Source organism: Parus major, chromosome 8 (genome assembly GCF_001522545.3).
Source record: "Parus major isolate Abel chromosome 8, Parus_major1.1, whole genome shotgun sequence".
Classification (NCBI taxonomy): domain Eukaryota; kingdom Metazoa; phylum Chordata; class Aves; order Passeriformes; family Paridae; genus Parus; species Parus major.
The window spans coordinates 23,879,450-23,896,853 of record NC_031777.1 but is presented as its reverse complement, the minus strand read 5'-3'; the positions used below and the strand labels follow the sequence as shown (position 1 = coordinate 23,896,853).

Sequence of the window (17,404 nt, the reverse complement as noted above, 5' to 3'; positions counted from 1 at the left end):
AGGGACAGAGGAAGGAGACAGAGCAAGGACTGTCCTTCTTCAGATTCACACTTCTAGTTTTGGCTTGAGGTCAGACCCTAAATCCATAAGAATGTATTTTCTGGTTCATAATCATTTAGGGTAAAAATTATACAAGAATTGTCCGTGCAGCTGAGCCAAAAGTCTTATCTAAACTTGATCTGGGTCTTAACATTGTCTCTTTGGCACCTCTCTAATTTAATATGCATTTGAACAGAAGTGGCTTTTTGATAGAGCCTTTCACCTCCAGGTCAGCCTTTCAAATCCAATTCAGGCCTGTCATGACCAAATGTTGCTGCCATCTGACGGCTCTTCTGTGTCCTGTGTGAATTGCTGGCTTCAGTCCAGGGGCTGGTGGACAGGTGCCTGAATTGCAAAAACTGCCAGAGCTGACACTAACTGGAGGTCTCTGCAGAGGGGTCAGAGTGAATCAGCCTGGCAGATGAATTAACACTTAACTTGTACACACCGTGATGCTTTATCTTCAAAGTGCTTTACAAACGTCAGCTAATCCTCAGGAGGTGTTGTTATCTGCACTGGCAGGTGAGAGAAGCAAGCAGATAACGAGCCAGGATCAGAATATGCATGTTGCTGACCTCCCACTCTGAGGTCAGGACTCTGAGTTTCGCTCCTTTTGGGGCAACTGATGGGGACACCAGAGTAGGGTTCAAGTTCCTGTTCTTTGGTGGATAAAAGAATCCCCTAAATTTTAAGGCAGGCAGGAAAGCAGTACTGGTGGGCTTCCATCCTTTTGCTGAACCATAGACCAACTGAGGTGTCTTCTCCATCCACTTTGAAGCTCTAGGGAGTCAGGTCAGGTTACTCCTGCCATCAAGAGGTATCATTATTTGCCATGAAGCAGGGTTGGGAAGTAGTTACTTTTGAATATCAGTTGGGTTGGAGTGGTTCATTCTGAGAGACAACAGCTCCTGGAATATCTTTGAAATGTTCTGAAGGAAAAGCTTGAAGTGTTATGAAGAATTGCTGGAAGGTCACGCAGAGTTAGTGGCACATCAGAGTTTGCAATCTGTTTCTGCAGGGACACTTAAAAGACATTGTCAGACTGTAAAGGTGTCTACAGAAAAAGCAAAATTGTGTTTTGTGCTTCATATCAGTGAGAAAAATAGTGGCTCTAAACTGACATTTTCCTTTCTCTGGAAGCAAGACGAGAAAACCTTTCTTTCTTAACGTTTTTAAAAATAGTAACTCCCTTTCCTACTATTAATTTCTTGTGTAAATAATTGCTGTTGTTGCCATGGTGTTTACAGAGGTGAATGAGCAGGTGGCCTGTGAGATGATGAATGGAAGGAAAAAGATGTTGTCCCTATGGTTACAAAAGGGGAGTGGTATAAATCTGAAATAGTGCCTCTAATAAGGTGTGGCTTGCATTGTCTGAAAAACCTGAGGATGATTCTGTAGGACTAACTTGTCCAAGGTTATATAAAGGGCAGCAGAGGAAAATGTGGAAGTGTTTAATGCTTTTTTGGGGTGGTGGGGGAAATATGGGGAGAACATAAAGGTAAGAAAAGTAATTTGGGTAAAATTCATATTACCAGGTATCCAAATCCAGGCATTTCAAGCTTGAAAATGTGTACCATATCCAGGCAGCTTGAATTCCACTTCATGTTCCTTTGGAAAGTCAGAAGGAGACAAGAAGGAGCAATTCAAAGCACTGGGCAGAATTCAACTGGGCTGAAAGGGGAAGGAGTGATGCTTTGTAGCTGAATGTGGACTGTTGGCCATGTGATGCTGAATGGTCAATTTTCCTCCATTTCCCTTAGGAGCACACTCCTGTGTTTTCTGGTGTCACCAGAGAAAGCGTTGCCAAAATAACTAATCCTGAATTAATGATGTGTTTGTCAAAAGGGATGTCTTGGAGACACATGCACAATTTTCTTTTTGACAGATTCTTTTGGGGAATTTTTCTTCTGAGAGATACCTGAGGAAGCATCAACAAGCCATTCTTCTGGGAATTTCTGAATGTCCTCTGAATGAAAAGGGACAAACTCCTTCTGCTGAGCCAGCTGCTGAATGTCCATTTAGTCCAAACAGTGATTTAGCAGCAAGAGCACAAAGTCTGCCTGGAGGTTGTTCCCTTCCTTGCAACAAATGACAGTCCATGGTTTTAACAGCTTGTAGAAAACATTGCAAGGAGTTTATCCCATCCCTATATAAAATACTGGAGTGGAGAAGGTTTTTGGATGCCTCTCTCTCTAAACCGATTGCTATGCCCAAGAATTAATAAAATCCATATTGAAGTGACAGCTGGTGGACAGAGCTGGCTTCTTCCTGCATCACTTGTCTCTCTAGTGGCTCATGTTCTGGGCTCAATGCACATTTATCCTTTTATTACGGCATTTATTGACTTCTATTTATTTATTTATTAAACCTCTGTTTTCTTAAGAATCAAAACTGCACTGCTCAAAATCTAAGTTTGGTCATATCAGCACTAGCTATTAACACAGTTCTTTCCTCTTAGTCTTTAATTACTGTCCTTCCAAAGGCATTCAGTAAAGGAAATAAAAAGGCAGACACACAAGAATTTGTTTTGTCAAAACTTTCCGTGCCATCATGAACCAACTCTGTACTACTTTAACTATTTCCTCTCTTGACAACTCGAGTTCTTTTTCTTAATTCATGATTTCTTTCATTTTCACCAGCCCCTAATTTATATGTACATTTCTCAAGCTGACAGAAACTTCAGACTGACTCAGTAGAGCAGTGGAAAGAGTGTGTCACAACAATAGGGATTCAAATGAACTTTAGAGCAGAAATTCGTTCGCTTGTTTATTTATGCTGGGTTTATATGGTAAGTGGCAAGAAGAGATAAAAAACATTCTTTTCAAGGGAGAGAAACTTGTTTTCCAAGTGGGGTTCAATCACTGTCTTTGTCAGTCTAATAAATGATTTCTGTTTTGAGACTCATGGAAAAGGAAGACCAAGTCTGCCTTTGTTTTCTGGAACTCTCTAACCTGGGTCATCCAGGTAATTACAGCTTTACTTAAAAAAACAGTGTGAGAGAGGAAAGCTCTGCCACTGCTTGTAAGCACAAAGAAAAGACACTTGAGAGAATTAAATTGCATGATGACTTTTATAAAGCATCTGAATCATTTTGCATTCCACCTTTAAAGCAGAAAATGATGAGTTTAATATCATATTGTAGGATGTAACTGGTAAGTCTCTCAGAAGGCAGCTGTGGCATCCAGAGCCATTTGAGCCTAGTTTTTCATTATTTTTTGAATAAAGGATAAAGAAAATGTGACTGTGAGACTTTGAACCACATCTAAATGTATTCCCTCCCTCACTTGCAGGTGCTGCAGCAAGAGAAGCCCTACTGGGGGTGGGTTGTGGTGTGTAGATCCTGGCAGATACCCCTGGGGTATGAGAGCAGATAACAAAGGGTTAAGTGTGTTTGCATGTGCTCATGTAAATGCAAACGTGTTTATTTACTTCACTCCCCCACTAATGTTCTCCCATCTCCAAGAGCAACAATTTCAGAAGGTCACCTCTCTGCTGACTTTGCTGAAATTGCCATCAGTAAGGTGACATATATTTCATAAAATGTTAATTCTGTGATCCTCCCTGAATTGCTGGAGATCAGTAATTATGTCAAAATCTTCCAGAGAACCTCAACTGAAATATAAAACTTTATTCCCTTGCTTAAATTTGTTGTGTGGCAGTGGGGGAAAACGTTCCTACATGTAAAGCACCTATGAATATGTATGACTCTAAAGAGGAAGAAGAAATACCATTATTGTTCAGGAGCAAAGCATAGTTCTTGTGAAGCTTGGGGGCAAACAAATTGTCTGCTGCTTGGTCTGCTTGAGGCATTAGGTGGCAAACTTTTAATGTCCCAGTGACTGGGCTGTTATTGTCCATTTTAAGGCCACAATAACTTTGTGTCAGGGAATAAAGAAGACTTTTTCCATTAGGAACTCATGTGTTATATCAACAATGAACTGAATTATTTTGCTCTGTAATGGAGAATGCTCAACATGTTTGCCTTTGATAAAGTAATGAATGTGAGGAGGAGAAATGTGAAACGCTGAAATGCTGTTCTGCTCACACACAGCAGTGTCTGGAGTAGTACATCTAACTGGCAATTACTCTAGCAGTGTTTAAAAACATGCTGAATAGGATGGACAGTTGCAAGTTTGGACTAAATTTAGTGCAAAGGAATATGTGAAATAGAGATTTTTGTATGTTCAGCTGGAGGCTAAGGAACAAAGACCAGAAAAAAAATCCCAAACAAACAGTAGAATAGTCTTTGTGGGCTAACATAAGAAATTACTTTTTAATTATGTTGAAATGGATGACTTGAAAAATGTTTTTTAACACTTGTTTGGGTGATGAGCTACCTGTTTAATGTCACAGCTTCCAAATAAGGGATCTAGAAGCTTAATCTTTAGGTAAAGATGACGTCTGTGAAGGACACTGCTCCCTCACAAAGAACCATTGCAACCAGATTATTTGAAAATGGTTTTGATGAACAAAAAAGATCTTCAAGGAAATTTCAGCACACCAGGAAACTTTCTTATATATTCTGTGATGCTTCTACCAACAATTTTTTTGAGTGGGGGTCCTAGGAGGGTTTAGAAAATGCTCCAGTGACACTGTGTTAGACTGGATAACTTGATAATTGAATATTAAGCTGAGGCTCAGGTCACTCATGTCCTCCAGGTGAATTTCTTGCTGGATATGGAAATTTATCTTACTAATCTTACTAATCTCTGCCTCTGCATCTCTGTTTGTGGCCACCTTCTTTTGGAAACAATTTGAAAACTATGAATGAATAAGTACACTACATACCACAAGCCCTGCAGTTTACACCAGCAATTTTATTTGTCTTAAGTCACAAATTATTCTAGTTTATTGTTACATACCTCACTGTGCTTCTCAATTACTTTGTGTTAGTAACTATGTTCCTATAAAGAATTGTGTCTCGTTGTTCTAAAATAAGTATGACTTAGGTCACTGACTTCTGTGTGAAGGACATTCATGCTTTACAAATACCCAGTTTAACTAGATTATCTGCTCACTTCATCAAATCACTGTTTTGAGACTCTACAACATGTTCTGTTTTATGGTGATATGCCAGTGTGCATCTGATCTCATCAAATTCTGTTTGTGATGGGGAAATTATCTCATGAAAATAGTATTACTTAATCTCGGTTTTTAATTTCTGTATGCTTGGAGAGGAAGAAAATCCTGTGTGGTGTTTCATCCTGTCAATGTTAATCTTTCTCCTCAGTGCTGTATCTCCAAATAGCAGATGTGTGCTTTATTGCAGGACTGGTCCTCTATAGCACAGCAAAATGTTTTGGCAGGAGCAAACAATTTATTGTATTAGAGTCAAACATAATCAAATGTTCCCTTTCCTATGAAGCATGGTCAGATATTGATATTGCATTAGCTAACATTTTAACATAGCAGAGGCTTAATAAGATACATTATTACTCTCTCTAGGCTGTTTAATTAAACTAAACAGTCTCTGTGTATTATACATTGGTTTTCTGACAGGGGAATGTAAATCTGTATTATATTAGTGTCACATACCAACTGATGCTCTTCCCCCACCAGAGGCTCTAGAAGAGCTGGCACTGCTGCCACATGAACTGCACAATCCAACCTGCCCTCCTGTTACACTGGACTGTCCCATAGCTCAGGGTGCTCCAGCAGCCCTGGCAAGCTTTGTGTGCAGAGAGACTTGTGGCTGCACAGCTCCCTGATGTATTTCAACACAGGGAGAAGCATCATCAGCATCCTGCTGCCAACAGAGCTCTTCTCCATCCCTCTGCTGAGGCAGGGACATCTGAGCTCTGGGACCAGGACGGCTCCATTGGCCCCATGCTGGCCAGGGGACAGGGATGGGTTTGTCACATCATTTGTTCAGGTCCAGAAGTTGTAAGAATTTGGGGAAACTGGGTAATTCAGTGGCATCTGCTCTGGTATCACTCTTTTGTGCTGGACAGTGCCATCCACTGCTGCTGATGGCACAGTATGTAGTGCCCCAGGTGAACATTCCCTCTTTGCCACTGATGCCGTGGGAAGGGGATGGGCAGAGCAGGCACTTCTATACCAGGGGCTCCTGCTGTCTTCCTTTAAAGCAAGAGCTGGTTCAGAATCCTGTAGGGAGCTACAAGCAGAGAGGCATTACAGGCTCTTGCTTTGAAGAGTTGTTCTGTTGAGCTACTACTAGAAAGCAGAGGAAGACAAAACATTTGGAATATTTTTCCTCATACACAGAAATAAGCTGCACAGGAACTACTGGAGTATTTTTTACACATTTTTTAGCCTGTTTCACCTGGCAGAAGGGAACATCTGCATAATTCAATGCAGAACTGTGCAGAGATGGCCAAGCTATGCCCAAATAATTGTGCTCTAGAACTGGAAGATGCATATTTTTTATCACTGGCAGTAAGCTCTGTATCACAATGAAGGATGTTTTGGCTCTGTTTCACACAGTGTCCTGTGCAAAATGTTCCAATAGTCTCAAAAAAAGGTAAAGAAATATCTGTCATGGTTCTTTGTTGTATTTCACATGCCCCCACAGACAGGCAGGAATGGTTGGGTGCATCACAGTGAGATCTTTAGCGTGGCTCTGATGCTGGCACCATGGATGGGTTCAAGAATGGCAGGGCTGGATTTATGTGAGGCTTCACCTGCATAACTCAGTTATGATTTATCTCGTGCTGAATGTTTTGTTGTTGTTTTCCCTCAACAGAAGATTAACCTGGAGTTCTATATCGACATCCATGCCCACTCCACCATGATGAATGGCTTCATGTATGGGAACATCTTTGAAGATGAGGAAAGATTTCAGCGACAGGCTGTTTTTCCCAAGTTACTCTGTCAGAATGCTGAAGACTTCTCTTATGTAAGTCATGCTTTTCTTAATTATTTTTTCTTAGTTTTTCTTTAATTTTTTTGGCCCTTATTATAAATCTCTGGCTTTATTTGATTGAGCAGATTTTATTTCAGTATGGATAAAAGGCTACATAAAAATTTTACTATTAGCTACCATCTTCCCTCTTATACTTACCATATCTAGCAGTGGTAACTTGTGATTTTTTGTGTCATCAGACCCCTTAACAAAAGCAGGTTTTTCATCTTCTGTTTAATAACCTTTAGTTCTGAATTACTGGCACACCCTGTTTTTCTCAGATCTTTTGTCTTTTGATCAACTGGATCAACTTTTTTGTTCCATTGTTTATATTAATTTGTCAAAGATTTTACTTGTACACTCTAAATAATAATATGCTAGCAAATAGAGATAAAATTCATTAGCTTGAGAGAAAAGGTAAGATAACATTTGTTGAAAGTTGTGTCAATGTATGCTTTTGAAATTCTTCGGTATTACCATAGAAAAGTGTTCTGCGAGTGGATTTACAGTTGCCCAGTACTTACAACTTGGAGAATGGGAAGGGGGAACCTTGGTTCAAGGAACAGCTTGTTCTTACCCAAGGAGACCTCAGTGATTGAGTTTCTGGTCTGCACCTGGTTGTTTCAAAAACACATTAGGGGTAAGGGGCATTCACAGATCATAACAATGAAAACCTGCAATTAATAGGAGCTGAGAGATTCTGTGCTCAAGTGTGGGATTTCTCTCTGCTACTGAGGGAGTTTAAGTGTTCCTCTTAGCACCAGCCTTGGGTTGACAAAGAGAAAACCTTTGAGAAGATGATGTAGGAAATAGAAGCCAATAGCTAAATAAACAGCACAGTCTCTCCTTTTTGACTCTTGAGCCCAGAGTTCCACCTGGGTGCTACTGGCACTGGGTGCATCCAGCTTCCCCCTGACATCCTGCTGGTCTCTTGAGGCTGGAAGCTTTTCCCCTGCCATCCATCCAGGCCATTCTTCCCAGGGCAGCTGAGCAGATAGAAGTGTTGGAAAAAGAGACAGCCACCAAGTGTCTGACAGGTGTGAAGTGACAACTGATGTGTCCCCAAGTAGGAAGGTCTGTTTTCTTGTTTCCAGCTCCATCCACGTGGGTTATGTGACTCGTTGGAAATATCAGGTGAAGAGAGGAAAGGAACCCAAACTGGGGTTGGAAAATGTGCCAAAGACTTAAAATAGTGTATGTAAATATGCCCTACTGCCTGCTCAAAGGGAAGGGGGGAAGTGCATCGTTAACATTACCAGGCTGGTGTTTGAAAGTGTGGGAATGGACCACTGTTGTTACTAATGAATTTTCCAAAGCTTCAGGAGGTCTCATTTACATTGTATGCTGCTGCGGCCATTTGTTGGGATTATAATACTTCAACAGCAGCACTTCAAGTGAAAACTGGCGGCTGCATGAAGTGTTGTCCATAATTGACTAGCTCCATGTCTTCACACAGCACAGAGACAATGTTCCATTATGTTATCCATTGACAGTATCATTGAAAAGATTACTCTCCTTAAAGCATCTGTCAACCTTGATTGATTTACAAGGGACAAAGCACTGAAAAGGTTTGAAGTGCGGGTACAATTTTTGCCACCGTTTAGCATACATAATGGTTCTCCTTTGATGTCAAAAGCTCATCTTCTATTAATAATGCAGAGAGCTTTTGAATGCAGGCTACTTGTATGGAGTTCCACACTAATAACCTACTTGCTGTGAAATGGGATTCACTTTGGAGAAGCAGTCATTTGGGTTTTACATGTTCGGAATGAATCCCAACTCAAAGGGATTTCTTTCAGGGCTCTGCATGATTGCAGCTGAGCCCAGCACGGGTAAGGGAAGGCAGGCAAATCCTAGTCTGCTCCTCCAGCCGAGAATCTGGCAGGGATCACGCAGCCAGATGCAAAGGAGCATGAACAACAAGCCTAAGACGATGCCATCAAATGCCTTGTGCCGTTTTGTCTGGCAACCTTCTATTAATATACTTTAGAGTGCATTTCATGCCTGGGCTGCTTTCTTCACCTGTCATTTCCAATAGGCCTTTTTATTTAAATGACAGTATCCAAGGGAGATTGGTGATTAGAGCAGGGGATGGATAGGGGATTTGTACCCACATGCCTGTTATAGGACCAAAGGAGAGTCACCCAGTGTCTCTGTGCCCTGTGTACTGGGCAAAGCACGTGACCCCACAGCTCTCTGGAAGGCTGACTTGGTTCACAGGCAAGAGTTGTGAAAGAGACCAGAAATTCCTCATTTGTACATGACTTCAGAAAACAGAGGCCTGCTTTAGTTTAGCTGTCAGCATGTGAAAAGGAAAGTGAAAGAAGGACTAGGATGTTTTGCTCCCAGATAAATACATGAGACATTCCTGGGCAGCTGCCTGGGCAAAAGGGACAAATTCTGTAAGGAAAACATTTTATATTTTCAGTGTTTAAGAAGGATATTTTTAAACACTGGGATGTAAATATAATCCATGTGAAAGCTCACATGAAAGCTGACATACTCTTTTGAAAGGCTGACTCATTGCATTTTGGGAGCAGCTGCTGGCACCATGTCTGAGAACATTACACATCAGCCATGGCTTGGAGTAGTTGCAGTTTTTGTAGGGATGTTCTTCATTTGACCTTTCTTGTTTGGGAGAGTGGATTAGTCATAAGGACCAGACACAAGCATTTGAGCATTTCAAGAACCTGCTAGTCTTAGGGGTGGCTAATTTTGACCTTTGTGACAGTATGAGAGGAGACCATCTGTTCTCTCTGGTTCATTTAAAAGAAACAACTGCAGCCATTCTTGGGTGGCTTTATCACTTTGCAAAGATTGCTTTTCTTTTCAGTTAAAGACCAGCCAGAGCTACTTGGCCTGATCTGATCAGTTTGGGTTTTTTTTCCCTTTGGACTCTGAACTGGTGGCACGGGGCGATACATTTGAGTTCTCATTTTGTATTCAATCTTGTATTCAAACCTCCCAGCAGAGAACCTTCCTTGGAAACACTGTTTGACCTTTGTGTGCCGGTGTTACCCAAAGACCCTGATAAAAACTTAGAGTCCAATTATGCTGAGGAAGTCCACAACCCTAAAAGCTTCCAGTCATGCTGAGAAAGAGATAGAAAGTGGGTAAGAAGCTGGAGAATAAAACTTGGATGTCCCAAGTGCCAGTCTTGTTTCTCTGTCAGTAGTTCTCTGTTTCATATCGTGCTCACACTTTAGAGTGAAGTCTCTAGGCAGCAACCCACCCAGTTTCCTTTGGGGAAGCATGTTGTTAACTGCAGTGCCATAACACTGTGACCTAAAACATGTTTTAGAGACTATCATTGTCTCAGCAATATGAAAAGATGCAGATATGGAATGATTTGCACTAGTACTTTTTGTGGTGGTGTTTTGTTTGGTTGGCTGTTTTTAGTTTGGACATCAAACACAGAGCAATGAAGAAAAATACTTTAATCCCTGTATCTTCTGCTGCCTTTCCTTGATCCACAAACTCCAGGTCTGCTGTTCTCATTTTCACAGCACCCCCTCCATCCAAGCTTTTATAGGCAAGATGTGTTTGTTCCAGCAAACCTTCTCCATTCTATGGCAGCCCCTCTGGGCTGTTATGATTTACCCTGGCTGGATACCTCCCCCTGAAATCAGTGGTGATGCAAGTGCCTGAGGCAGTGATATCCACATTGAATGATCAAAACCCAATAATCTGTTCTGAAATAACAAAAATATAGCTTGTGTTGCGTATGGCTGGACAAGGAAGAGGAAGCAGTAGAAAATCTGGAATTTATCCTGATGTAAAATCCATATTCACTTGCATCACCACTTCCTAAGTGCCTCTGTGCTGTTTTGGTAAAAAAAGAATCTTGCTGTGTTCAGGTAGGTTTTGTTAACATCATGCAAGCTTAACAGATCTACTCAGAAATCTCTTAAAACCTGAGCACAACAAATGATCCTGCATCCTTTTTTTTGTAGTCTTGTACCAAGGCATATCCAGGAAGACAAATACAGCTATTATATGCTTTAGCACCCCTCTGGGATGCATTTCTGCTTGCTGCTTCTTGGACGTGTTGCTCCATAAATTTATTTATTTATTTATTTATTTATTCTGGAGGTTGGGTGAGCCAAGACAAGAAAATGTGTTTCTGGTGGCAAAGGGAACAGAGTGTAGAGACAATCCTTCTCAGAGTTACAGGCTTTGGTCTCACAAGGACTCTGCCTTTTGGAGACTCTCAGTGGAATGGAACTGTTCCATTATGTTGTGCTGTACCAGTTCACCCCTCCTCGAATACAGAGGATTGACTTTGTATTGAAAAGAAAAGGGTGGGGGAGGAAGTGTTGGAACAAATGGATTTTCTTTCAGTACCTTCTTGCCTTGTTGTTTGTGCATATAGGAGTTGATAGCCCCTTCTGCATCCCCATGCAGGCAGAAACTCAGAATGTACACAGAAGAATCAAGTTTTCATAGCAATTTTATGGTTTCACAGACCATCATTACTCTCACCTAATGCCAACCCACTGGGAGAGGATGACAGCCTCCCAGGGCAGCAGCAAGAAAAAGGAGCTGCTGTAGAATCTCCTGCAGGGCTCCACAAATTCCCTCAGATGGGACAAACTGTGCTGTGAAGGAAGGACAGGAAGGTAGTTAAGAACTGGACACTTGGCCCCCAGGCAGGATAACTTTTTGGGTATTACCTTTTTAACCACATGATATTTAAATGTATGTAGGATACAGCTCTGGCTCAGAGAACTGTCCTGGAGCAGTGAGAGAGCCAAGAAGGAGTGTGAACAATGGGCTGCACTGGGTAGCTCTGGGAGCAGCATCCTGACCCACCTTAGGAAGATTGTGACCCCCTGTTTTAGGCCTGCAGTTGAGGAGAACTTCTCTTTGCCATGGAGCAAACCACTTTTTCTGCAAACTATTCAATGCAACTGAGTGCATGATGGCTGTATTTTCCTTTTTTGCTTCTCATTTTCCTAGTTTTCTGTCATTTGTATAAATGATTATGAAAGCACTCCCAGGAGACCACGCTCATGCTCATAAAAGTATTGTAAAGAGAAGCATTGCAGGCTATTGCTAGAGGCTATTTTATTGTATATTTTGAGGAAATGTCTCGTTTTCTACTGACAAATGGAGAAAGTGAGAACTCCAGAGATTTGAGTTATTTTCTAAAGAGTGTGATTATTCTGTAGAGCTTAGACTTGGAAATGCCACCATTGGCATCTTTGGGGGAAGATGTGCTCTAAGAAGCAGAGGCTGCTATTAGTAAAAAAAAACAAAAAATAAAAACAGGGGTGAAAAGCAGACCTTCATTATTAACCTGAAGCATTTTCAGATTCCCTGTTTGTGTATATAACTGGTCACAGCTTGGGTTGGCTCTTACAAGGGAGATAAGTTCCAGAGTTACTCTGGTTAAAGGGGAGCAGGATAATGTTTGAGTAGCTGACATTGTCACTTGGGTTAAGTGAATTTCTGGTGATGGGGAGATGCAGACTCGCTGAAGAAGGAGCTGAGAGGACCTGAGGAAGGATGTTTTGGGATACAAGAACATGGGGATGTGTGGGGGTGTGTGTTTAGGATGGCAGATCCAGTCGTAAAGGACTCTAACTGAGGTTTGCTTTAGGATGGGGTGGAATCTGCCTCCTCTAGTTTTTCCCCTGTAGGCTGTGGTGGCTCTGCAGGGAAACCCTTGTCTGGCCCTGTGAAGGTCTCTGGCCATTGCCACCCTGCTTTGTTTGGCTGCAGATGTTGTCTGGGGAGCTCTCTCTCAGAAGAGCTGCAGGTTTGATTTGGATTCCAGTCGTGTTAGCTGCCGTGCTAAAGCCAGCAAACTCAGTGAACAACTTCAGAGCTGCAGCACCCAGGGAGGGGGGAGTACAACCAGTTTAGGTGCAGGTGAGGGAGGATTCTGGGGAGTGTGAAATGCAGGCCACATCCCTGCACTGGTGCTGCCAGTGTAACTGGCACAACAGCTCCACCAGTCCTGGAGCCATACAGCAGAGCACTGATATTAATGAGAAGTAAAAAGTGCAGCTATTGTACTTCTTGCAGGTGAACAGCTGAAACCCTGAAGCATGAAAGCCAGTTACTTTTCTAGCTGCAGAATTTCTTAAAAAAAAAAAAAAAGAACTAATTTGGTACTTTTAGTCTTGAGGCATAAACTGAGAGCTTATAAAGCTCCTTCCTTCCAACCTCTCTGCTAATGACCATGCAAATATGTGTTTTTATCAGGAAACTTAAGCAGGCATGACTGAAAGACAGGGGAGGGGGAAAGATCTGGTATTCCTTCACTGCACATTAGAGGGATAATGAAGCCCCTCAGGGAGCAGATGTGTGTGTGGTGACAATGTACCTTTAAAACTGTTATTTCTCTGAGGAGAATTGCACTTTAAAGCCTGAGAATGTGGTGCTAGGCAGGTTGTGTTCATGGTACTCCTACAACAGTGATGCCACCTCTAAGTAAGGGTGATTGCTCTCTGCTTTCCACTGAGCAGGAGGAAGAAGGCAAAAAGAAACAGGGAGGAGAATGATTAAAAATCTCATGACTTCAGGCTATTTGTTCTTCAAGATTTAGTTTAAGGTATTCTCACATTCTTGGTGCAGGTCAAACTGTTCCAGGTCTCCTCTGCATGCCTTTCCTCAGATTTCTGCAAATCAGACTCTAGATTGGAGAATATTCCCCAGCTAAACCCAAACTTTGCTGCCCACCTCAGTGCTTCCTACCAGGCACAGAAGTTATGAAACAAAATGCTGTTAACTCCAGAGGCCTCTGTGAGAGTGAACCCTGTTCACAGGAATATCAGTCCAATCTGCCTGTTCCTAAGGGACCTGGAAAAGCTTCAAACAATGGAATTCCTCTTTGAAATGATCCTGAACTTTTCTAAACCTCCTCTTCCCAGATTTCAGTAGTCACAGTTGATTTTCAGATGAAATAAGTTTTCTTCCTGTGCATCAGAAACACAGCTAAGCTGCAAGATGAGATGAATTGTGGAGTAATTTTGAGCTCTTTTCCCTTTTCATCACAGCTCTGCTCCCAGAAACCTTCCTCTTTGCCTGCTCCCTCCTTCAGATCAGCTGTCTGCTTTGGGGATTGATGCTGCCTGTAGCTTGTCAAATAAATTGGAAGAAGCCTGCCTGTTACAGCCTCCCAAAAGCCATGATTTCCAAGTCTCCAGACCCTGTTGGCATGGAGCTGATGATAGTCTATCACGAAAAAACCCCAAAAAGCCCAAACCACACCAACACATCTACTTCCCAGTCTATTCATAGAGTCAATGGAGCTGGTGAGAGGTGGGTGTGATGAGATCTGGCTTTTGGAGTGAGAAGTTTGGTCAGTGCTTCCAGAGAAGTGAGGAGGTTAAGTTTTGCTTGTAAGAGTTTGGCAGGGTCAGAGCAGTGGCAGCTGGACACATCATGGCAGGAGTCAGCTCTAGGCACACAAGGAAAGCAAAATTCCAGCTGCACCCATTTAAAGCTCCCTGCACAGGGGCAAACAGAAGAACCACGGCTTGTAATATTGCTATTTGCAACCTTCTGTGGCAAAGATTCCAAAAGCCAGTGTGTTTCTGTGCCCTTTCTCAAACTTTTGCAGACTTCAATAAAGCATTCTAGAAAATGAGAGTGAGTGAGTTATAGCTGATACTGTAAAACTGCTCTCTGAGATGGATTTGACACTGTCTGGGCTCCAGTCCATTTCCCAATGGCACATCTATTCCTCCTTGATGACAAGTCTGCCATTCCTTTTTTCTAGAGCACTAACTTTTTTATTATCACTTTTCTTTGCCACACCAGGGCACTGAGTTGAGGGCTCACAGAGGTCAGACCTGCTGTGGAAAAAAAACCCTTTCTCTTTATCCATAAGAGCAGCATCAGCAGACAGCTCTGGTGATGTTGTAAATGAGTCCTGATTACACTTGGCCATTGCTGGGGTTGGTCACTGAAGAACATGAAACAACTTGTATGCATAATCCCAGTTTACCCCAGCAGGTAAAGTGTTTATTTCTTAACTAGAGAATGAGCAAAATGTGGGCAGTTTTACTGGGTTTGGAGTGGGGTTTTTCTTAGGAGTAGTTGGGCTCAGTTGTGAAACACAGTTATGGAGGTGGCATAGGCTGACCCTGCATATTTTTAATTATATGTTGCAATATGAAACCATTCTCTAATTATGAATCCTCGTGGGTTTTAATTATTTAATTAATTATTTACATTAATTACGAATCCTAGTGGTTTTGCCTCTGCTTTTCTCCAGGAAAGATTTATAACATAATTTTCTGATTTTTGAGCATGCTACATCCTTTTGTAGAACATGTCCTGGACCTACACCATCTATATATATCAGGGACTTTAGGGAAGATCTCTTTATTCTGAGTTTCACACAGAAAACTCTGTTTGTGAGGAGAAGTGATCATCTGGGAATCATTCATGTGCACACTAATGCTCAGATTTTTGAAGATATATGCAGTTTGCTACTTCCTTCCACAGGCACATCTATAATCAGTTGTGTTGCAGGAGATCTGAACAGCTGGTAAAAATCTCTCTCTTGGATTTTGGGAACCTCCCTGGACCTTGCTATGCCAGAAATTCATCTTCTGCATTCTGTAAAAGCCTCTGACCAGATTCAGTCTGATTTTGCCTGGTTGGCATTTTTCTGAATGTTTTGTACTTTTTTTTCCTTTTCTTCCTGGGTTGGAGAAACACCTTAGGATTGGTCAGAAATGATGTGCAGTCCCTGAATCCCATGTCAGGAGCCTGGCAAGGTCTGACTTGCACTGTGGTCATACCTTGCTCCTTTTTTTTTTTTTTTTCATGTGTTGAGCAATTTCAGAAGATGTCAAATATTCATTTCCCAAATATTTCTGGATGAGAAGGGCCCTTTGCCCAGCCATCAGTGAAAGGTAGAAGGAAGCTCCCATCCACCGCTGTCTGGACACAGCCTGCTTGACATTTCATCCCTTTTTGTTATCCCTTCTTCCACCCAAAAGTGGATCCAGTTTTACTGCTGCTTGCCTCCAATCTCTCCTTTTGTGCAGCCTGAGGTTTTCTGATGCTGAACAAGTCCCCTCTGAGGTCACACATACACTGAGGAGCAGGCCCCACCAGTTGGAGCTCCCACCATGCAGGGCCACTCAGATTCCAACCCACCAGGGTTACAAAGGGCAGTCTGGGGTAAATTGAGTCTCAGATGTGTGAGAAATCTCCCTCTTTGTCTTTTGGAGCCACTCTTGTGACTGGCAGAGGCCTGCAGAGGCGATCAGCACACTGGCTAATTTGTGGACTGCCCAGGATGCTCACTGCAGTGGTTGTGAGCAGGAAGATGGAGCAGTGCTGAGGAGCCAAGGGAATCCTTCAGTCCTGTGGGAGCTGCCCAAGATGTGGAGCTCACAAAGTGCCTACCACACTGAGACAGAGTGTCCTTACCAGCCAGGGACAGGCATTCTGGCACTTCAACACATCTGACCAAGGGCCAAGACATTTTTCTGCTTTGAAATTACTCTAGAAAAAAAATTTACATGCAATTTTTTTATTTTTTTTCTTTCTTATTTCTTTCCACACATCTTTGTCTGCTGCAATGTTGGAATAAGGTCCAGTTGGTTCACAAATGTGCTGCCTGGCTGTTCACTGCCATTCCCAGTGGGGAATCTGGTCACACAATTTCACACTCAGCACAGCATGGGGAGGAGGAATGAGGCCTGGGGAAGCTGCCACTAATGCCTGATGTGTAGAGAGAGGGTCAGCACACCTTGAGGATCCCAAATGTTTCTGAAATCTGTTTTTCTGGTGAGTTTCTTCCCACCAGAAATTAAGGGAATCCTTCGCCCTTCCTTCTCTGCTCTTTTAACTCTGGATTTCTTGGCAGCTTCTAATTCTGTGGATAGCTATTTGTTCACTGAATTTTCTCACACCAGCTGGGAAGCAAAGTCCTTCTGTGAGCTTTAATGTATCTGTGTGTTTTAATAATGCATTACTGTTGATTTTATACAAATATCACTATTTAAGAACTTCAAAGTCTTTGGTGTTCCCCCACCCTCCAGACTGCACTTCTCGCTGCTGCTGTTGTTAACACTCCCATGCGTTTCAGCCTTGGAGAAATAAATATTTGTTTAGCTGTTCTCCTGCTGTGCCTGCTCAGTGCATTTGTTTAATGATGACTTCAGTTTAGCTTTGCAAAGGGGTTTAGGGAAACAGATTCTCCCAGAAAAGCAATTTGTGGACAATTTTCCCTGTGTTCGTGCCTTCCTCTTGCCACCCCACCCCTTTTTTCCCTGGATTAGTGTTTGATTAAATAAATGTGCATGGGAAAAACTTCAAGATCAGCTGTGGTGAGCAGTCAAAGTTTTGACTGTTGGTTGTTTTTTTTCCCCACTCCACTTATCTTCACCTAAAACAGTGAGTTGGAGGTTAGACTCAGCAAGTACCTGCTGCTCTTTCTTGCCATTACCTAAATTTTCTTTAATCTGTAATTGTCTTTTTCTCCTATAAAATATCAAATCATGTATTGGCTCATATAAACACTTTCTCTAGAGC

General features: G+C 42.1%; 1 protein-coding gene across 1 annotated transcript in view; it reads left to right on the top strand.

Annotated features, from left to right (window-relative positions):
• LOC107208051 (BEN domain-containing protein 5) overlaps positions 1 to 17,404 on the top strand; it is an 880,445-nt gene that overhangs the window by 778,909 nt on the left and 84,132 nt on the right. The window contains exon 10 of the mRNA XM_015635922.3: positions 6,743 to 6,895. Coding sequence (XP_015491408.1) covers positions 6,743 to 6,895 — 153 coding nt within the window. The remainder of the gene's footprint in view (positions 1 to 6,742; positions 6,896 to 17,404) is intronic.